We start from the raw sequence: 23,570 nt of genomic DNA on the forward strand, positions 1-23,570 counted from the left end.
GCCTATACTGAGAAGGTACATTCCCAAATGGATCAACAGGGGTACAAATGCTCCCTGCTCCGTGTGAGAAAGGGTAACCTGGAGAGTGAGAGCTAGGCTGGAATGGAGGCCTTAGAAGCTATTGTCTGTCTTCTGAGGGCACTGTGGGGCTGTCCTTTTAGTAGATGACTACTAAATGACTGGCTCTCCTTTTAGAGAGTCTCAGACTGACAGGATGGGCTGGGAAGATGGCTATGTATGTAACATACTTATCACACCAGCATGAGGAGCTGAGTTTGACACCCAGCACCTATGTAAAAAGATGGATGTGGTTATAATCCCAGCACCAGGGATGAATAGAGGTGGGTGCCTGGTGCTCCCTGGCCAGCCAGCCTAGGCTACTCAGGTGAGTTCTAGGCCAATAAGAAACCATGTCTCAAAAACTGAGGTGGACAAGTACCTCCTCAGGAAAGACACCCGAGGTTGTCCCTCTGAACTTCACATATACTTACATGTGTACACACACACACACACACACACGCACACACACACACACACACACACGCACGCACGCACACGCACACGCGAGCATGACTGACACAGGAACTCTCCAAGATTTTTTAAAGCTGATTGAAAAATCTTTAGCCTAGTATAAACATAGGTTGCTGCAGGCTGAGTTTAGTCTATCTGAAGACTAAGAGATAAGGTGGTTGGTGGGGAAGATTTTGTGTGTGTGTGTGTGTGTGTGTGTGTGTGTGTGTGTGTGTGTGTGTGTGTGTGTGTGAATTTGTGATTTTTTTTAAGATAAGGTAGAAATGAAGGAAAGGAAAGAGAAAAGAAGAAGGGGAATAGATACAGATTTTCTGACAGCTTCTGAGGCAATTCCATTTCTGGACAAGCCTTCATCCATGCCATCAGCTCTCGGCTGACTGCATCCCTCCATATAGAGCTAAGCTGGATGACACACAGCCATGCACCCTGGCAGCTCTAAGCTCTTGTTCGTTTATTAGCTCTGCCCATTACCCATCAATTCATCAATCAGCAGGTCTATTGAGTACCCCAGTAGGCTTCACCAACCAGATCAATTTTTTTTAATTACATCCAGCTTACGTGCAGTCGAGCCCAGTAAACAAAATGAGCCCCCACACCCCACTTGGAAATGAGCATGAGGAACGGCTGGCCCGTGCACTCTCACTGCCAAACTCCACAGCCCTTGCTGGTGGGGGATCATTTGCTGCCCTCTGCAGATGGTGACAGGTGTCACTGACGCACTGTCAATAGCAGGATGGGCTTTGAATGTTTTCCCAGACATGGCAATCAATCTGCCTGGGGTCCAGCCACACTCTTCCCTGAGATCCATATCCTATAGTAGGAATCTCTAAAGGGGGTATAGGGACAAGTAGAAACCATGTCCAAGGAAATAGTAGGAGTGACCAAGCCTCATTCATCCTGTGCCTCCTCCTGCTCTCTAGCACTGAATTCCTTCCCAGATCATAGGCTCCTCAACCCCCACCTGCTCCAGAGCATGCAGATAATTAAGACTGTCCCAGGATCTCTGTGCCTCATGGACCAGGCCTCACGGTCCTGTTTATTCTTTGATTCTGAGAATAATGGCCACATAGGATTTAAGTAGCATTCAGTAGTTTCCCAGTTCAGACCCTTCATCCGGTACTGCCCATGGGGAATCAGGAACATCAAAGGTTGTGAGATTGCAGCTCTCTGACACCTCTGGGGTTTGCAAAGAACACTGAAGGTCCCAGTCATGTTTACAGTCACAGCACCTAGAGCCAAGAGTCCCCAAATCCTCTGTGTCAATCCTGTGTCATGGTTTTTCAGAATTCCCGTGACTAATTAATTCCTTAATTTCCGATCTCCCGGATCTGTGGTGATCGTCTGTGTCAACTCTCCCTGACCTCAGACTTCCCCGGCCTACCTTTTCCTTACACACTAGAGTAAAGTCAAGTCGAAGGGCAGCCCACAGGCAGTAAAGGATCTGAGGGTTTAATAACTAGGCTTTGGTATGCAGAACTCCCATGTCCCAGCATGAGTACTAGCCACACACACTCACTCCCGTAACCTGCCCAAAGTCCTGTTTCTCTCAATTGTCCCTACCTGGGGCTTCTACCCAGAGAGATCCCTATCCACAAGGTCAGCTGGGATGGGTGGTTGATCTTTTGGCCAGAGTGACTCCAAAAACAATTAATTCACCCGTTTGTCCCTCTGTCTCTGTCCCTCTGTGTGTCTGCACACCTGTGTGTGGTCTCTGTTGGTTCTCTCTGCAGGGAAAGTCGCTGGCGGGCAAGCGCCTTACGGGCCTGATGCAGTCCTCCTGACCGCCCCGACCCCAGGCTCAGGGCCCGGGCCCACAGAGCACCCGGGCAGGCGACGCTCCACATCCAACGACAGAGCTTCCTTGCGGGGAGATTTGGTCACTGTGAAGGAGAAAGAGTGAGGGCCATGGAGGGCACTGGTGGGCAGCTGCGGTGGGTGAATGGGGAGACCAGAGAGAAAGAGTCCACGGTGCTGGGCCAGCCGGGAGAGGCCCTGCTTATAGCCTCTCTCTTGTACAGCCACGCACCAATGCTCATTCTCAACAAGGGTCCATTTCTAACTGGGTCGGAGAATGTCTCATGGGGTTCCTGTCTGACTATCACTCGAGATGTTGTTGACCTCACCTGTCCAGTCGTCTGGGGAATCCAGCAAACTTCAGAGGGACCCTGGGCACACAGTATTAAGCATCACCTCCCTACCACTCTCTCTAAAGCACTGGCAGTGCTCACTGCCATCTGTTCCCCCTCCCCCACCCCACTGGTATACCGGGTGGGTGACGGACGCTGCTTTCACACAAAATGTCACATCTTCAGTCCTAATGACCGTGCAAGTCCACCCTCTGTGAGACCACATTTTAAATAAGTCTCCACGGGTGTGGTGGCCAGCCCCAGTTCCCATCAAATGTCCAAAGGTCCAGAGCTTGAAGAGGCACCAGTACAGATAGTGGACTGTGTTGTTTAGCCACTGAAAGTTCGGGTGACAATCTTTTAAAAATATTACTACTTCCTGTCTTCTGATTTTTGCCCCTTGCACCTTGACTTGTTCCCTTGTGTTTGACTCACAATAAACATGGCCATGAACTCAGGGGCCATTGGGCTTCATCCCAGTGGCAACCCAAGATGGGAGTTTCTGGGGGTGGATGGATTGCAGGGCTGGCACAAGGCAATATCCTACCAGGCCTGGCCCGACTCCCACTGGTTTAGGGCTCAGTTATTCCTGAGTCTTAAACACAATATGCAATGACAGGTCCCGGCCAGAGCCCCAGAATTCCCTTCCCAACCTTATTCTGAAGACGCAGCCAAAGCACCCTATTAGATGTAGCCAGTCATCTAGAAAAAAGCAAAATGTGCTAGAGTCTGCAAAAGGTCATCTGTGTTCTTCCGGTGTGTCAGAATAACCATTCGCCAGCTTGGCTGTGCAGTCTTGCACCTGAAGTGCCACATAGGTCCCAAATGAACACACAGGAGGTGCTTGGCAAATGGTGGCTAGTACAGTCGTTGTCATTGGTACTGGGATCACCAGATGCCCTCAGACGCAGATGTACTTGGGCAACATGCTTTTAAATTCAAATATATTCTTCCACACACACCTGCCCTGCCAATACCTGTTGGCCCCTCTATTTGGTCATGGGTGAAAACTCCCCCTTGGGAGTATATAAACAGAGAAGGAAAAGGAAGGAAGGAAGGAAGGAAGGAAGGAAGGAAGGAAGGAAGGAAGGAAGGAAGGAAGGAAGGAAGGAAGGCAGGCAGGCAGGCTGGCAAACATTGCTTATGTAAGCAAATTTACCAGCTGGTGACCCAAGGTCCCAGTGTTTGTTCAGTCTCAGCCTTCTGGGTACATCATGTGACTCATCTGTTCAGCTCCCACCTGCAAAGCCTGTCCATGCCTGGCTTCTACACAACCACTGATCCACAGGCGTCCTGTTGGTCCCTCAAGGGGAATCCTCCGTGTCAGAGTCTTGGCCAGCACATCTGTTTCCAGGTCAGTTGTTCTCTCCTTGCGACATGATGGAGATCAGAAGGTGTCTCTAAAGGTGACTGAAAACACCCAGACTCTTGCCAGATGCTCCCACTGAACCTTGGCAAACAGAAGTAGCCACATGAGTAGTGAGTGGGAGAAGTGAAGCCACAACCCAAGTTATGGAGTCTTCTGGCCCTTTCTCTCTAACTCCACTTAAAACGAAATAAAACAACAAACAAATAAAATTCCTCTTATGTAGAAATAGAACCCTCCAGTTTCTAAACAAAATTGTAGTCCAAATTCATCTCCATCCAACAGTGCCCAAAGGCTTCTCTTCTAAGGGCACCCTAGGCTATGCTGACACTAAGGCATCTGATTTTCTCAAACAATGGTTACATCATGCCCTCAGTCATGCAGGACAAGGCTTCTGGCTGCCCCTTGGCCCTTCTATGGACTACAGAACACATTCTAAGCCAGGCTGCAACCTGGGTAGGATAAATTTCTTGGCGATGGCTTCTTGTGCCCTTTTCTGCACCAATTCTTGTCTGCTGGTTTTGCACTGTGCTGTCCTGAAAACTGGGCTCAGACTCACCCAGAGCCAGGTATACTCTAGTTCTTAGATGGAACAGGAGGCAAGCTTCTAACCTCCCCCCAGCCCCCAGAGGACAGAGAAGCAGACAGGACAGTCAGCAGGTTCAATAGAACCAAGGACAGACAGACACTCTAGATGGATTCAAGCCCGGATCAATAAACTCCCACCCCCACCTCAACTCCCAGGTAAGCTCAGGCACGTGGCCACTGTGTGTGTCTCAGTAGATCAGGCAAGGAGCTAAGAAAACAAAGTAGGACAAAGTCCACCCAGGTTGACCAGCCCAAGACAGTTTGACACGCAAGATTATAATGCAAAGGTTTGAAAAACTGAATCTCAGCCAGCTTCCCTTTGGCCTGGTACACACAGACAAAATCATTCCTCAGCAAAGCAAATTCCTCTGCCCCGTTCTGACCCCTGGAAGCCTGGTAGGCTTTCCTAGCTACATATGGTCTGAGAGGAGACTACCCCTATAATGACTTGTGGAACAAGTGTCATTTTGGCAGCTCCCTAGTCTTAGCAGGTGAGACAGGCCCAGGCAGGGAAGCAAATGCTGACATAAACGTCTCCTGAATTGGCAAGAGTGCAGATGGGAGACTTTACATCTAAATGCCCGACATCGCCATGACACCAGGCTGGCCCAGGTAGCCAGAAGAAACAACCTGCCTTTCTAGAAAGCAACATGTCTGTTTCACCTCCCTGCAAGCTGTTGCTGTACCCCAGAAATAAAGGGGGTACCAACTGCCAGTGAAGTTAGTCTTCTCTAGGCTTGCCCACTGCTCAGTAGCTAGGTACCAGGCTAGCCCCCAGGAAGGGCCTCTTACAATGCTAAGTTGCTGCTGGGACTAGTCAAACCTTTGGGACATGCCCAATGGGATTCCTGGGATGTTCAAACTACCTCACCAACAGGATACAGAACCAGATGCCCGCCCCCCACCTTGCTTGTTGTGAAAGTTGGTGGTTTTCCTGAAATGCGTCCTCCTGCTCTGTTCTGCATGTGTGGGCTTCAGACGCCAGCACCGAGAAGCCTTTCCAGAATGGGGAAAGGACTGAGGGTTGTTCATCTTTGGGCCCTGGAGAATTTCCTGGAGGAAAGTGTTCCAGCAACTTCCAGGAACTGGGAAGCCCGGGGCTGGAGAGAAATTATGTGTCAGCAGCCTCCAAGGGGACCTGGCTGAGAGATGAATTTGTGGCAAGGACTGTGGAATAGTTGAATAGTGGTCAAAATAAATTGCTAATAACTCACCACTGGACTCTCCGAAAGAGGCCTGTGTTCATGTAACCAAGGCAACAGCAGACGCCAGCAACCTACTCATTAGTGCCACCCAGTGATAAGGCCTCCCCATGGGCAAGACCCAGGGGCCATCAAGTAGCAAAGTAGCAAATGTAGCAATAAGGGCCTGGGACCCTGAGGTGGCAGGATCCAAATAACAAGGCCTCAGTCTTCCCCAAGCCTCAGACAGGGGGGCAGAGGTAGCTGCTATCAGCTGTCTGGGGTTGGGGAGCCCTGCCCACACCAAGGGTCCCTGTCCTATAGCCTATGACCATTCACCGCATGATCACAGACACGTCGGAATGGCCTCCTCTTAGTGCATGTGGTTCTCGTTAGTTTATTTTTCTGGAATTTGGGGAACTGGACCCCAGGACCAAACATGCTGGAAACAGTCTAAAAATAAACAACTACTTGAACCCACTGAAGTCCACTTAGCCCCGTGTGTCTCTTTGGTGTGGGGTTCCTTGGGTAAGATGACCCGACTGTCTTGTCTGCTTCATCGCTACTCGTCCAGCACCACTACACACATATACATGTATTGGTTTCCTTCTCCCAAGGACACCAAAGCAAGAGAGAACAAGCAGATCATCCCAGTAGCTTGGGATGGCTGTGTCACTGAAAGGCTACAAGCGCTGACTTTGCCAGAGTACCTTTGACTGGGTGGTCATTCTGCCCTGCGGTGTCTATACTCAGGACTGACCCAGGGACCATTCTGATACCCTCTTAAATAAAGGACTAAAGTCTGCTGCATACTGACTGCTCCTTGCCGGGAGTCTTGGTTTCCTGAGCGACAATCTCATTTTCCCACCACTGCCAAAGCAGCAGGACACCGGGAGCCTGAAAACTCGGGCTGTGGAGAGAGGGATGAGAACAAAGTAACAAGGACCCTCTGGTAATGATGAGGCTGGCACCTCGCAGCACGCTTTAGGGGCAGAAATGTTCCTTCTGGCAGTGGGAGTGATTTCAGAGATGGGGATCGGGTCACCGGTCACATCTTGTCTGTCCATGCCAGGGCCATTTCGTCTACAGCTTTCCTGATGAGGAAGGCCAGGTTCAAGGTTACATGTGTCCCATTCTAGTCCATATTCTTCCCTCTCTTCAGATCCTGGCCCACCCACCTGCTTCCCTGCCTCCCTCAGGGGCAGCCAACCCCTACAGGGAAGAGCTCCTTGCCAGCCTACCATCTGACTTACTTCCACAACCTTTGTCTAGCAAAATGCTACCCTAGGTGTACACACAACTCGACCTACCTCCAAGGATAGAGATTTGTTCAGATTCAGGTTGTGGGCGAGAATTGGGAGAGGACCAGTGGAATCCCAAAGAGCTGTTCCCACCCAAGGGTGTCTTAAAGTCACCCTGACTACTTCCTATCTTCATTTACCTTCCTCATGACCTTTGACCTAACAGGCAAGAGGTTATTCTGTCCCTGGTACAAGCTTTCTGTTATTTACTGATCCCAGCCTCCAGGGTACTTTTGGAGCCTCTAATCCTAAACCATCTCTTGGTATGTGACGGCCTGGAAACCCAGGTCTTCTTCAGACATGTTCCTTCCTGGAATCACAAAGCTCTCTGCCTAGCCTGTTCCCTCCCTCGCCAGAAACTCCGGGTTCCTTAGATGGTGCTATGAATGCATGCCACTGTTGGGCTCTCATCTTTCTTCATCCTGACTTTTTGTACCCAGAGTAGAGGTTCCAGAATGTCCTTGCCTCTGACCACACAGCCATGGAGATCTCAGGGTCTAGATAACATAAATGAGGTGGGTGGGGAGGAGCTTACCTGGGCAGAGCTCTCTGTTTGGCACACCCCTCCTGTTTTAGCCTCCTCAGAACCCTAAGCTGGACTGCCCAGGCCTGGCTTGCTTCAGCCACCAAACCAGGGAACAGCTCCTGACTGCAAAGACTGAACCTTGCTTCCCAGGAGAAGAGCGTAGACACTAATGTGAACAACTGAGTCTAAACCTGACACACAGCAGATGTGCCTGAAATAGTGTCTGGTGTTGAGCACCACATCTGAGATGGATTTGGGAACTGTCCCCTGTGCCCCTGTCCTGGGACAACCGCGCAGAGGCGATGGGTCTTGTTGGTCTGGGCAGGCGCTGTCTCACTATGACTGCCACAAACCACTTGCGGTCTTCTCCAAGGGAGAGCCTAGTTCCCTCGCTGTGTCACTGGGATGACCAGCAGGGTGCCGCAGTAACAACAGAGTGATTAGCCACTGGGGAGGGTTCTCTTCCCTCAGACCCCGATGGAGGCAGGAACAGAGGAGACTACATCTCCATCAACAATAGCTTTTGTCCTCCATGGAGTCTCCCCTGGGATCTGGATTCTGAGCTCACATTCATTTCAGGCCAAAGACTCAGACCCCTGACCCAGAACAAGAAGGCCAGACAGGGCTTCCATCCTGAGAACATTATAGAGACCAGATACCCGTTCACCACCCCCAGGGGAGAGGCTTTAATTCTCAATAGCTGACCACAAAGACAATCACCCTGCTTTCCCTCTTTCTCCCATTACATCATGGAAAGGCTGTTTGAGTTAAGGGGAGGTGAAAGAGTTGGGAGTGGGTTGTGATTTTTAAAAGCAAACCAAAACCTTGGATATCTCTATGTTGTCCATGAAGAAGGCACCTCAGGGAAATCCGTGCAGGTCAGCACTGAGAGAATTCAGCAGGGTGTGTGTGTGTGTGTGTGTGTGTGTGTGTGTGTGTGTGTGTGTGTGTGTGTTCGTTCTGTTGCTTGTTTACTGAGCTGTAATTCATTTGTAATAAAGCTCATCCCTTTTATGAGTAGTGTTATCAGTTCTGATAAACTTACACAATGATGCAATATCCACGAGAAAAACAAGTCCATCGCCCCAAACATTCCCTGTGCCCCCGTGGCCAATCCCTCCCCCACTCTCTGTTCCTGGCAGCTATTGATCTGTTTTCTGACCCTGTGTTTTGCCTTTTTCAGAAAGCCACATAAAGGGAACCATACTGTAGGTGACCTTTGAGTCTGTCTCCTCTCTCTGGGCTCAGTGCTTGCCTGGCCATTTTGTTTTTATTCAGGAGGCTCAGATGGGGGGGGAGGGGAAGCAGAGAGGAGCTGGAGGAGCAAAGCTTCAAGCACAAGACCCCACTACAACAAGCACCTCAGCTTCCTTGGCCTCCTCACGCTCCTCAGCCCAACGCCATCTTCTTACCCTTCTGAAGTCTTCGAACCCCTGTTTGAGAAGGCACATGGTCCCAGGGCCTGCAGCCCGCAGAGAATGCATGCTTTATTCATCTGATAGAAGCTCCGGCTTGGAAACAAAAAGAAACAAAGGCACTGTAGAGTGTAGGGTGCTGGAAGGGAGTGGTGGGGATGTTTCCCCTGTGGAGTTATTCTCCCTTCATATTTGGCAGTGGTTCTGTGTTCGCATAGACAAAGTTGCTTCACTGAGAGGGAGACTGTTTACCCTGCAGTCAGAGCATGGCAGTTGGTGGGCGGACCTTTCCTAACAACTCTGCAGCTCCCTATGCCTTCTCCGAACGGATAGACATGGGAAAGCAGTGAGGACAGCGACGGGCAGCAAAGAGCCCATGGACGAGCCAAGCAGGTAAAGAGGTAAGGCCAAGCCACTGATGGTCTCTCACAGATCACAGAATCCAGGGGTTCTAAATAACAGCTTTATTTTGTAGCTGCACTGTGAACTTACAAATGTAACTCCATCCCACGCGTTGAGAACCATCCTGGTTATTGGCCCTTGCTGAGGCCCCATGTCAAATCACTGAGCCCTTCAGACATGACTTTGGTAGTCTTTTTTTTTTTTAATATATTTTTTAAGATTTTATTTTATTGTATGAGTACACTGTAGCTGCCTTCAGACACACCAGAAGAAGGCATCAGATCTCATTACAGATGGTTGTGAGCCACCATGTGGTTGCTGGGATTTGAACTCAGGACCTCAGGAAGAGCAGTCAGTGCTCTTAACCACTGAGCCATCTCTCCAGCCCCCGACTTTGGTAGTCTTTGTGGCATGACAGTATAAGCTAGAATCCTCATCCTATATAATCACACGTCAGGGAGAATCTGTAAGTTACCGCTGAGAGAAACCTTAGGAGTGTTTTGGAGTGGTGTGTGTGTGTGTGTCCCCATCCTGTCCTTCACCTAAATTCCAAGTTGAATGAAAGTCTGTGAGGCTGGGAAATGAATAAAAGTGGAGAAAAGCACAAGCCTGATGTCCTGAGTTCACATCCTAAGAACCAATGTAAGAAAAGGACAGAGCAGGACACATGTGTATAAATCCATTGTACCCCTACTGAGAGACGGGAGGCAGAGGCAGGCTTACACAGCATAAAGAAGCCCTGTCTCACACACGATGGAAAAGGTGAAAGCTGACACCCAGTATTGTCCCTATGATCTCCACACACAGCACTGTGGCCCACATTTGCCTACACCACCACAACACACGCACACACATATACAAACAAGCATCACACACACACACACACACTCATATATGCATACAAAGTCATAGAATCCCATGGCAGAAGTGGTCCAAGCAAGCTAAGACTTCCACTCCTCCAGAATATTAGAATCAAAAACTCCTTCCATAGTCAGCTACCTCAGAGTCCACCCACCGCAAAATGGAAAGCAGACTGAGTGGCTTACACAGTGTTACACAGGGCAGGCAAGGTATGAAAACGACATTCCTGGGGGCTGGAGAGATGATGGCTCAGTGGTTAAGAACAACGCCTGCTCTTGCAAAGGACCTGAGTTCAATTCCCAGCAACCACATGGTGGCTCACGACCATCTGTAATGAGATCTGATGCCCTCTTCTGGTGTGAACTTAAATACATCTCTTTAAAAAAAAAAAAATAATAACATCCCTCAACTCCCAGTCTGAAAAGTCTCCCAAGGTCCTTGGCCCCTATGGTCAGGCTTTTTTTTTTTCAGCCAAATTCCAGGCCCCCCCCCTTAGAATGCATTCTTCCAGATGTTCATAGAAAGTAGAAAGGCATCATTTCAAAACTTATGGCCTAGATACAACTACTCAGGGTGGGGTAATGATATTGGATGAGGAGTGATCTAAGGAGGAGAGTCTTGAGGGTCTAGAAATAAACCCACACATGCACAGTCGACTTTTGCCAGGGTGTACACCAAGCAGTTCAACAAGAGAAAGAATGACCTTCTCAACAAACCGTGCCAGGAAAATCAATTAAATAGAAGCTGAGGAGGAGCGACCCTGTGTCCCTGTCTTACACCATAGTCAGAAATAAGCTTAAAGAGATCAAAAGGTTCAGCTGTGAAAGGCTTAAAACAATGGATAGGTCTATGTGACCTGTGAATTAGTCGGTGACGTCTTAGCTATGACCCCCTCTCCAACATAAAGAACTAAAGAGAAAAACCAAACCAAACCAAACACGAACAGCAAAGAAACTGGACTTCATCAAAATTACAAGCTGTTTTGCTTCAGAGGCTACTATCAATAAAAAGAAAAGACACCCCCAGACTGGGGCACAATTTGACAATCATGGAACTGACAAATGCATCTAGGACAAAGATGAGACTCTTGAAAGTCAGTAATAAAAGAGAAAGGGTGCAGTTAAGACAGGCAGAAGTGCTATGGGGAGTTCTCTGAAGGAGACACAGGAATGGACAGGAGGCACAGAAAACCCCCAGCACTGTGCACCACAGGGGAAATGCAAATCGAGACCAGAATGAAATACTGTTTCACACCCACTGGGCTAGCAATATCAAAGAAGACAGATAATAACAGGTGTCTGTGGGGAAATTGAAACTCTCCTACTATACCAAGATGTAAATGGTGGGGACGGCGTATGAAAGGCTGAATCATCTTTGGAAAAAGTCTGGCACTTTCTTAAAAGTTTAAGCCTAGAGTTAATACATGACTCAGCCCCTCTACCTCTAGTTATTACACCCAGGAGAAATGAAAACATACAGAAATGTAAAGTACTTCTGTTCTGAGCTGTGTGGCTACTAATAAACCTAAGCTAGAAAGAGCCCAGGTCTGGCAACTGGTACACAGGAAAACAAGATGTGCTATGTCCATGAGATGAACTATTGTTTGGCAGTAAAAATATAAAGAAGATACAATACACATACAACGACTTTGTGACCGGCCTGGAGACATGATGCTAAGCGAAAGAAGCTGGGCTGGACACGGCGCTCTGTCCTGGATGGTTCCACGAACATAGGATGTCCAGAAGAGACCATTCTGTAGAGACGGAACGTAGACTAACTGTTGTCCAGGAGTAAGGAGGTCGAGAATGGTGAGGTGCTGAAAACAAATATCCATTGCTAATGGTTATGGAGTTTCCTTGGGAGAGTGATAAAAGTGTTGTTAAGTTGGTTGCAGGGATGTCAGTGTGGCTCTGTAGACAGACTTGAAAGTGCTGGCATGTGTTTTAAGTGCGTGGATTATACAGCGAATCATGTGCCTGGAAAGCTATTAGAAAAAAATGAGAGAGGATGGAAGAACAAAGAGAGCGGGGAGGAAGAGAAGAGGAGAGAGGTGGGGGGGGCGGAGAGCTATAAAATGCAAAGGAATCCAATCCTATTATTCTAAGTCATCAGGAACAGGGCTGGTCAGTAGGGAGAGTGGCTATGAGGTAGCTACAGAAGACTTTGAAACTGCATGGTACCAAAAACAGGGTTGGAAGGTACCAGGTCATCCCACAGTGAGTGATCCATTTCTGTTGACTTGACCTACTCTGGAAATTAAAGCCCTTACACGCTCTTGGTAGGAACTAATGTAATTAGATGGATTCGTGATCTTCAAACAAAGATGCTTTCAACACTCTCTCATATCCAGCTTGAGCGGTGGTGCTTCCCAAAGCTGTAAGCCCCGGGACACTTGGGCTGTGAGTGGGGACATCGGGGTGGCAGTCAGAAGACTTTATCTTAACCTTGGGCCAGCACTATTAGCCTTGTATCCTTAGGCAGCTGAGAAGGCAACAGCTCCCCTAGGTGAAGTTCACCCCAGAACACCAGGAGGTTGGAGGGGACTCAAGAAAACTACCGCTTTGATAAGCATTCTTGGGTAACCCTGGTGCCTAGAAAGATAGGAGCCCTAGATTCAACGCCGTCTAAGTTCTTTGTGCTTGGGAACCATATGGCTCTGAGAAGGTGAGAAGCCCAGAGCTGTCTCTTCTCTACCTCTTCCCCAACCTACCTGAAACAAAGAAAAGCTTAGTGTGTGAGCTGCGATCTGACTGTCTCCAGAATCTCTCTGAACCAGCTCCTCGCCCTCTCCCCACCCCAGCAGGCTCTCCCTGTCTACTGCCTTCACAAAAGCAAGAACTCAGAAACCGATTCTGTGTTCCCCTCCTGAGAGGAAGTCCCTCATTTAAGGGTTAAAGCAGCTGCATGCACATATGCACACACACACATGCACACACACACACACACACACACACACACAGAGAGAGAGAGAGAGAGAGAGAGAGAGAGAGAGAGAGAGAGGACTATGAGCTATGTGCTTATCTGTTAAGTTAAATGCTTCTATTCATGCAAGACTTTGCCAAGGTGAACTCACTGAGCCCTCAGATAAATGCATCAAGTCAGAAACAAAGGGAAACACTGGGATCAACCCAAGAGATAAATTACAAATCGGATTAGTGGATCTTTCCCTCGCTCTGCTGTGGAAGCATGCTATTAGCTATCTAGACATGCCCAGTGGCTTGCAACACCCGCACACGAACACACACACAACATCCATAATGCCTCCCTTCGGTCAGGCACAAAGCAGAGGTGACCTTGACACGTCTCCCTCCCAAACCGTCAGCACTGAGACCACTGGCTGCCCTCCTAATTCTCAGCTTTGGGCAGAAAAACATGAACTTTCCCTCTGGCTGTTCCCCATCATGCCAGCTGGTGAGCCCACAGAACTGCTGCTGCCAGTTCACACAGCGTTCTGTGATATTCTCTGGTCCCTGCTGCCTCCTTCCCTCACCCACACCCCCACCCTCTACCCCACATCTCCCAGCCCCCATCACAGCCTCCCTCCTGTGTGGCAGACTAGGAGTGACCATCCATCCGGCATCTGGCACCACAAAGGAGAAAGGACAAACTGACAAGGGACTCTCAGGGAATCTTTCCCCCCAAGAAAAACTTAGGGAGAGCTGAGGTTGGGCTTTGCCGCTTCACTGACAATGACCCAAGGGGCCTGCCTGATGGAAGGCAAGTCCTAGGAAGTTTAAAAATATAATATCTGGGCTAGGGAGATAGCTTAGTCAGTAAAGCACATGCTTTGCAAGTTCGGGGACATGAGTTTGATCCCCAGAGCCTATAGTGGGGAAAGCACCAGGCTTAACTGTGCAAACTTGTGATCCCCACACTGGAAAGGCAGAAATGGTGGATTGTTGGAGCTCTCTGGCCAACCAGTGAAGCCTGTTTGGCAGACTTCAGGCAATGAGACACCCTAGCACCAAAAACAAGGCAGATGGTGGCTGAGAAATGACACCCAAAGGCTACCTCCTGAGCTTATACCTACATATGCTTCCCATACACACAAAGAATACAATATTTATCGAGATTGCTATGGGGCAGGTGTTATGCTAGTAGAGTTGAGTAAAAACAATGGTTCTTGTCCCTAATGACCACACCTTCTAGTAGAAGGCATCAACATGTAGCCAACCTATCATGACACAAGCCGGAGACATACATAGAAATAAAATGCTCACCGGGCAGAAGATATGAAGAGCAGGCCACATGAAAACCCCTGGCTGTCAGGCACCAATCAGAAGATGGACTTTGTGATGGAAGCACGAACCATGTGCAGGACTGGAATGGACTTGGGGTTGAAAGGTCAGAGCCAGGGGACCAATGAAAAACACCAATGTGGTGTCTTGATTCTGAAGAGGGCTAAGCGGTGAGGGACGCTGTGGAAGAACGTGAAGCCCTACATATGGGCTTGGAGGGGAAGCATGGGGACCAAAGATTTCAGAGAAATAAGACTGGGAGGGGCGCTGTGGAGAGGCAGTATTCCAAACTTGTCCTAAGCTGTTGGGGTGGGACTGGAGGACCAGGGGCAATGGATCTGTAGGCATGCAGGAACAGCAGAGGGTGAAATGAGGGAGAGAGGGCTCAGGAAGCACATTTCAGAGTCCATTTGTTCAGGTATCATCCATTTTGATGAAGAGTCCAGGTGTGGCCATGGAGGCTGCACGGGACTTGAACAGGCACAAGTATGGAGGCAGGGGTGTCCTTGAATGCTGGAGATCATCTCTGAGAGCATATTGGGATCCTGTGGATGGACAGCAGTGGAAATGGAGTGGGAGTCAGACATGGCAGTCCTTGTCCAGGAGAATAGAGAGAGATGATGTGGGGTCCAGAGATGAGGGCATTGAAAATGAGGATGGACTTTCCGGACTGTGTCCTTTCGAGCAACAGAAAAAGCCCTGGACAGAAGTCTGAAAGGAACAAAGACACAGAGAGAACATAGACTTGCAGCATCACCCAGATTTCCCCAAGGTACCTTCAGATCGAACTTTTCTCCACCTCCCTAAAACTTAGGCAATAAAGGCTGAGCCCATTTGGATGTGAGGGCTCCATGCTGTTAGAAAGCTCAATAAAGACCATCAGCCTAGATGGACTGACTACTCCTCTACTCCTCATTTGCCACCCCACCCATCCTTCCCACTCCTCCCTGGGAACAGCTAAGACGTCTAGAGGCTGCCAGCCGACTTCAAGGGCCTCCCATAGAACCACCTCATTAGCGGACTGATCTGATGATCACACGCCTTTCATTTGTAGTCACTCAGCTCCTCCGCGGAGTTCAAGGTGAATGACTGCACACTACGTTTCAGTCGCCAGGAACACAATTAAGGAAGGCTCTCCCTGCTTTCCTTTCCCCACAAGGAGCACAAATTCTACCTTCCATATTTGGGATATACCCTCCAGATCTTAGAAGACCAATTCAGATGTATCTACTGGTCTACATAAGCATAGTTGTGCTATATGGGAATGCCCATCCCCCCACCCCCACCCCCACCTACAGAGTTCCCAGGAATAAACAAGAATTCTATTGCTCTCCCTCAAGGTGGTGCGTGCAGAATCCTCACTCAATAACATCACCCTTTATCCTGTAACGATAACAAACAGTGACAGTTTAGAGCAAAGGGACCCAGGTCTCCAACACAATAATGCGATTCCTCTAATGTGCTGTCGGCAGATTAGACTCAGCTGTAATCTCATAAAATGTTTTCGTCTCCAGGACCGTCAGCCCCTTCGTTCGTTTTAGCTATTTGGAAGGGAACTTATTGGGGGGAGGCAACAAAACGAGTATCTGTTACAATATTGTTCCGGACTTAGACATGAGAGACGTGTCCTTCCATGATGTAGCCCATGATGGAGACAGAGCAGGGATCAGTGTGTCTTCCTCTTCCTCATCACCAGGACAACGCTGAATCTACCTAACATCTCTTAGTTCCATGGAGCCTCTAATCTGTGCCCCTTCACAATCCAAGAAGAATAGACCCAATGTGTTAGTAATCTTGATATTAGCAATTAAGTGAGTATGACAGTGACTTGCTCTGACTCCTCAATCTAGGCTCCTATTTAAAGTTAGAGAGGCCCTGGAGTGCCTTATGCCTTCCAGGTAAAGAGGAACAGGTGGGTGCTGTGTTAACCTCTGTTCCCAGAATGCCTCCCTTTTATTTCTGGAATCATCCATGTGATCCGAGTAGTGAGGATGATGTGAAAGATGTCCCTAGGCCCAGGAGGCTGTGCCCCAGTTTTGTCCATTCAAGTCATCTTCCTGCACATCTGTATTGATGTCCCCAGGAAGGACTGTTCCAGTAGACAGGTATCCTCTTTGGCAGTAGCGTTGGAGCCTTAAGCTATCATCACATCAAATGCTTGGGGGGATACAGCCTTATCAATAATTTTTCTCAGAATTCTATGTTTATGGTCAAGTAAAATTCATAAGCAGAGGAGAATTATCTAAACATCTGGGAAGGTGGCTTACTGTTAGTTAAGAGTATTTGCTACTCTTGCAGAGGACCTGGGTTCATTTCCCAGCATCTACATGGTGGCTCACAACAGTCTGTAACTCCATTTCCAGAGGATCAGATGCCCTCTTTCTATACGGCATGTTCATCACATAAAATAATTTTTAATTAAAATATTTTTAAAAGAAAGCCAGGCATAGTAGTGCATGACTTTAATCGCAGCACTCGAAGGCAAAGGCAGCAGCAGTTAGGTCTCTGTGAGTTCCAGGACAGCCAGGGCTACATAGAGAGACTCTCATACAAAATTATTTTTAAGAAAAGTTCTCTGAGCAGGCAAACGGAAATCTTGACATAGTAACTGTTTAGGGTGGTCCATTATGGCTAAAATCTAGACAGAACAAAACCTTTCAAAGGAGAAATGGAGTACTCTGTGCTGAAACATGGCCAGAGTTCTAGAGACCTGCGTTGTTGACAACACTAGAGCTCAACTTTGGCCTTTCTCCTGCATCCTTCCCACCTCGAGCACTGTCCCCTTCTACTCTACCTCCAATGACACGCATCTTTAGTACAGCTCCAGTTGTAACTGCTCAGCTGTCACAGAGAATCCAATTGGAAAGAAGCCGGATCCAGTCAGAGGGAGAGAGAGAGAGAGAGAGAGAGGTTATCAATGGCACAGGGAGGAGTGAGTTCACTGCACCTGTGTGCAGTGGGTTAGGAACAGACTCTCAGGCCTTTGTGTTATGAAGTACCATTTGCTGCTCCAGATAGGCTGGGGCTTATAGAGAAATGATGTGGGGTCCAGGGGTGAGGACATTCAAAATGAACATGGACTCTCCAGCATACCTTCAGGAGACAGAATGTACCCAGACAGCACTCACAGGCCAGAGATCTGAAAGCAGTGAAGAAAAAGAGAGAATGATGGGCCTGTGTACCACCTGGAGTACCCACACTTCCCTTAGAGGCTTCTCCACAAACCTTTCTCCACCGTCTGCCTTTCCCCATGTGTCTGGAAGAAGTCCAGCGTAGCACCCAGCAGGGGAAGCCATGTCTCACATCCTTGGGCAGCTACTTTCCAATCTGACAGGCCAGCTAAGCAGAGCTCTAACCCAAGCCATCAGTGACACAGGGACTCACTCCTCTGGGCAACCAGAACATTTTCCACCACGCCAGTCAGAGGTGAGGCCCCAGGGCAGGCAAAGCACAGAGACTGTAAGAATGGTCTGAGGTTAGTTCAGGATAGCAGACTCTGCCATTCCTTCAGAGAATGGAGTCCTTGGCCACTGAAATCCTCCCTTCCATGTAGTAGGTGACTGACACAAACTGACCTTCCTTCCCTCTGCCTGGGTTTTGACTTGGCTCATCTGCTTCTCTCTCTAACCAAGAACACAAACAGCCCATCTACTACCCTGGCCATTAGAGATCCATGCCCCTCATTTGAAAGATACTTGTCTTACTCACTGGAGAAAGAAAATGTCCAAAATACCTTCCTTGGCTTCAGAGAACCTTGACCATCCTCACGATACCAGCTCCCTTCTTGGAAGATGTTTCCCCTCACTGACCGCTAACACAAAGGCCTGAGAGTCAGTTCCTAATCCACCTCCTTCAGCCTCCGTGACTTCAAATCCAGCATTGGCTCTGCCCTTCCCCACTTCATCTGTGTGTGCTGCCTACCACAAAAAGCCACCAAAGGAGGCAAGAATGCAGCACGCAGTCCTGTCTACTGTGCCAGAGAAAGCCAGGCATCTCTATACTCAGCCTTGCTCAGAATGCATTCTTCTTCCTCAGATCCTTCTGAAGAGTGAGAGAAGAGCAAACCGGAGGAAACCTCAGCCTTGTTACCAAGAGACACTAAAGGGGGAGCCTGGGCTCTGGTTTTTGTTGTCGTTAGTGGATGTGGTGTGTGAGCATATATGAATGCATGCTTGCACTGTGCAGGTGTGTGTGTATGTGTGGGCTGTACTGTGTGGGCTGTACTGTGTGTGTTTGTACTGTGTGTGTTTGTACTGTGTGTGTAGTACTGTGTGTGTATGTGTGTGCTGTACTATTTATATGTTTCACTATGTGTCTTGTACTGTGTCTGTGTTGTCCTGTGTGTGTTTTATCATGTATGTGTTGTACTGTGTGTGTATTGTACTGTGTGTATTAGTGTTGTACTGTGTGTGTATTGTTCTCTCTCTGTGTTGTACTGTGTGTGTGTGCTGTACTGTGTGTGTTTTATCATGTATGTGTTGTACTGTGTGTGTATTGTACTGTGTGTATTAGTGTTGTACTGTGTGTGTATTGTTCTCTCTGTGTGTTGTACTGTGTGTGTGTGCTGTACTGTGTGTATATGTGGGTGTGTGTTGTACTATGTGTGTATGTTGTTCTCTGTGTGTGTTGTACTGTGTGTATGTGCTGTACTATTTGTATGTTGTATTGTGTGTGTTGTACTGGGTATGTGTGTGTGTATGTGTGTAGATCTAAGGCTAATATCAGTTTTCCTCATAGCTTGACACCTTGTTCACTGAAGCTGGAGGATCTCTCACTAGCTATGCTAGTCTAGCTAACCAACTTGCCCCAGGGATCCCTTGTCTCCAACTCCTTATCCTGGGATTTCCTGCAGGCTGCCATGCTCACCCAGCATTTAAATGAATTCTGGGGATCTGAACGTCCATCTTCATGCCTGCACCACAGGCACTTAACCCACTGAGCCACCTCCGCAGCCCCGAGGCACTGAACTGTGATGGGCCAGTTGTTAGTGACATCTGTGCTAGGATAAGTCATCCCCATAGCCTTACGACCATGACCTGTAGCAACAATAACCAGTCCCACTGATTGTCATGGGACTTGTGTCTTCAGATGCAGGTTTCTGGGCACTAAACCAAGTGACTAGAAAACTAGTAACAGACATCAAACTCCTTGGGTGGATAGGATTTGGATTCTGTAAGTCACAAACAGTAGCAGGGCCCTTCAGACACTAGATACCTTATAAACACAGACGGGGGTAGAATCATGAAGGAGCCTGGGGCCTGAGCTGAACCACGGGGACTGACTGGGATCTAGACAAGAAGAAAGAACGTTACAAGGAGTTATCGTCAGCCAAGTCATGAATTAGGGCAGCGTACGTACCCCTTGGAGTTAGAAGATGTCTTCCGACTCATCTGTCATAGTTCACCACTGGGGAAAAAAATCCTCCCACAGCATCTAGCTACCCGGCCTCCTAAAAATGTCAGGAGCTGAATAAAGGGACACACAACAGGCACAAATGCTTTCCTGGTAGTGGCAGCTTTCTCCAAGCAGCCAGCTCCTGAATCTCAAAATGGCCTTTCTCCTGGCTCAGAAGACCACCCTTCATCCTGACCTTGTATCTCAGGAAAAAATATCATCCCTACTCAGGGTGGTAGCTTTGCCCTGCAGCATGAAAGCAATCAGCCTCCATCCTCGGCATCCATATTCATACGAACTGTTTATGCTCTGACCTGTAGCCCTGAGTGGGATGTCAGCCTGGGAGCCGGAGCTGATGGTCCCCAGAAGGGCACTTCAGGAATGAGCCCAGAGCCATCTGCCTCGCCTTGCAGTAGCTCAGGCCTGGGAGGAATGCACAGCTGTTGTCTTTGCCTTCCTGGGGAAGCATGAAATAGGACAAGGAGGAAGGGCGGCGGTGGCTTTCAGAGTCAAGGCTGCTCCTGAGAGTGTTTGAAGGTTATTAGTGCGGCCTGTAATCAGGCTATTAGCCAAACGCAGGTGGAGAATGAAGTGTCTTTGAAATTGCTTTTCAGAGAAAGCAGAGCCCGTGTTGGTATAATCTATGCATATGATCTCTTTCAAGTAGCTCTTCAGCTTCCTACCTGACCAGGATGGGGCCCAGATACCCAGAGAACACAGTCAGAACCATCCACTACCCTGGCTCTAAAGACAGCAAGACATACTGGACAAAACCAGGCCTTCAGCCTGCTCCTCCTGCCTGGTGCAAGTGGGTGCAGTCCATGAGTCCACTGCTCAGATTCATAGTCAGAATCTACAGGCCCCGGGAGGCCAATTAGCTCAGAGACACTTGTCCTTTTCCTTGTAGGCAAGTGGCTTCAGTCTGCCCTGAGTGGACAGTGTTCAAGCCCAATGCAGGCCCAGGAGGGTATCTTGTCTCCTTCAGGTTTTCCCAGGTAGCTCAAAAGGAATTTCATTTCTTTGGCAAGGCCCTTGAGGAGGGTGGTGGTGGCACTTGATAGACCCAGGTCTTCACACAATACAGAAAGAGGAAGACGCATTCTTACCTGCCTCTTCATGGGGACCTTTATCTCAGTCTTGGTACCACATCTGTCTATTTCCCCAAGGCCAAGGCTTGAGCATCATACTTTCCCTCATCCCCTGCATATCAGATCAGCTGCAAATCCTACTTATGTCTTTAATCTCAACTTCTTCCTTCCTCTCTGCAACTGCCATTGTTCTGGCTTCTACCATTGCCCAACAAGACCAGCTGTACAAATGCTGACGTTTCTTCAACCCATTGTCCACACTTCAGCCATAAATATCATTCCAAAATTTCAAGTCTACCCCCACAAGGCCTCTGGTTAATTTTTCCCAGCTCCTGTTGTCCTCTGAATGGTTCCAAATGTATCCTCTGATACACAGTGTCCCAGGAATTCTTGCCTTTGGTAGGAACACCTTCCATGCTCCTCTCTATAGATAAAATCCTACTCCTCTTCCAGAACATGGCTTCAGAATCTTCAGCCCTCGGTAATCTTTTCTGAGTTTTATTTCCCCCATGCTTGTGATAAAGGTCCCCTAAGCGAGCTCTTATCTTCTGTGCATCCTATCACCCTTCCTATCTGCAGGCTCTACCAGGTCAAGGATGTTAGAGTCACCTTCCACTCACTGTGCTCATTACAGGAATCATGACCATTGCAAACGTATCAGGCAATTGAACTCATAAAAGACCAAAATGGTGGTGGTGGTGGTGGTGGTGGAGACTGTAAATGGTCTAATGGGCCAATATAGCTTGGAATGAGCCTAATTGAGGACTAAAGAGACGAGACCACACTTGTGACATTAATGGCAGAGCCATACAGACAAAACCAAAAAATATCCTCCAATGGAATACCTTCAGCCCGGAGTTCCTCCTATAATTTTGGCTGATGTATTTGTTCCACCTAGAGCCATCCAATCAAATACGCTGGCTCTTGGTTCTGGGAATCTCATCTCTTATCCAAAGAACACAACTGGATCTAGCATACAGTACAACCCAACTAGATAGTAAATGATTTCCTGGACCTACTGCAATGACTAAATGTATAATCACAGCCCCCACTGGTGTCCTTCCTTTCCAAGGCATGATGACTAATTTTAGGTGTCAACTTGACTACATCAGATAGATGCCTAATTAGTAGAGAAAGCATTATCCTGGGTAAGTCTGTGAGACTGTTTCCTAAAGAGTCTGGCATTTGAATCAATGGACTCATTAAGAAAGATCCATATGCATTTAATGTGAGTGGACAATAACCAATCAGTGGAAAGGGCCAAAGGCAAAGGCAAAAGTAAATCCATTCTCTCTCTCTCTCTCTCTCTCTCTCTCTCTCTCTCTCTCTCTCTCATTATGTTGGCATGCCTTTCTCCTATCCTTGAATACCAGAGCTCTACGTTCTCATGCCTTTGGACCTTTGGACCCTGGGACTTAAACCATCATGTCTTGGCATTCTTGGCCCTCCATCTTCAGACTGAGACTCACGCCATCAACTCCATTGGTTCTTGGCTTGACTGTGCCATACTACTATGACTTCTGTGGTTCTTCGGCTTGCAGTGGCATATCAAGGACTAAGCTTTCATAATGGTATGTGCCAATACCCCATCTCATCTATCTATCTATCTATCCATCTATCTATCCATCCATCCATCAGCTGTTTGATCCAATTCGTTCTGTGTCTCTAGAGAATTCTGGCTGATAATTATGGTGCCAGTGTGTGCTTTTCATGATTGGATAGGAATCAAATAGCATTCAACACATTTGTCAACAACAGGAATGACATAAGAGTTGATATTTGAAGGTTGCATGAAAAAGTGAAGAGAGACCATTTAAATTGCAACCCAACTTCTAAAGAGAAATGTACTTCCCCCTGGCTTAGCTTTCTTCTTGGGCCAATCTTTCTGCCAATACTCCTGGACACTGTCAGACCTCCCCTGGTCTCTTTCATAAGTTGGCAGGTGGATTTGATGCAATGCTGGCAAAGTGTCACACAGGTGGCCACCCATATGGTGCCAGTTTGGAACTGACTCCAGGAAAAATTTCGAAGAGCCCACTCAGCCATGAAGGATACCTGCTAGCTTCCTGTACAGGGTCCAGAGATGACTACTCATGAGGGACATGGGTGGGAAGCAGGTGTTTCACATAAATGGACCACCCTCTGCTAATCACCACCAATCAAGCCAGTGGTGCGGGAGGAAACAAAATGAGAATCATCATCCAAATGGGGAAGTGAACTGGTGGCCACAGTGGCAGGGGATGCGTCTGGGTTTGCATAACACACAGGATCATATTTCAGGAAGCTTTTGCCACAGAGCTTGCTGGTAACTCAGAAAGGGAGGAAACAAGGACTTCAGGTTTAATTCCAGTTGATGCAGTATCTAGAGGTATTTAATATAATAAATTCAATCTAATCAGGATCCACGGCAGCCAAAAGAACAGATTCACTTAGGCAGTTTTTCTATGTTTATTGAACTCCCGACATGCACCATGCACCATACTGGGTGCTAGAGACAAAATGGGGAACAATGTTCACAAAATCCTCCTTTTGGAGGGTTTGTTGAAGGAAGTT

General features: G+C 48.2%; 1 protein-coding gene across 9 annotated transcripts in view; it reads left to right on the forward strand.

Moving 5' to 3' along the window:
* Positions 1 to 3,136, forward strand: part of Rgs6 (regulator of G protein signaling 6) — a 509,526-nt gene extending 506,390 nt beyond the window's left edge. For 8 of the 9 annotated variants that reach the window (XM_032908075.1, XM_032908082.1, XM_032908079.1 and 5 more), the window contains one exon: positions 2,262 to 3,136. In XM_032908075.1, the coding sequence (XP_032763966.1) occupies positions 2,262 to 2,431 (170 nt within the window). In that variant the 3' untranslated portion in view covers positions 2,432 to 3,136. The remainder of the gene's footprint in view (positions 1 to 2,261) is intronic. The other variant, XM_032908085.1, reaches the window with a different exon arrangement.
* The last annotated feature ends 20,434 nt before the right edge of the window (positions 3,137 to 23,570 follow it).

Source organism: Rattus rattus, chromosome 7 (genome assembly GCF_011064425.1).
Source record: "Rattus rattus isolate New Zealand chromosome 7, Rrattus_CSIRO_v1, whole genome shotgun sequence".
Taxonomy (NCBI): Eukaryota; Metazoa; Chordata; class Mammalia; order Rodentia; family Muridae; genus Rattus; species Rattus rattus.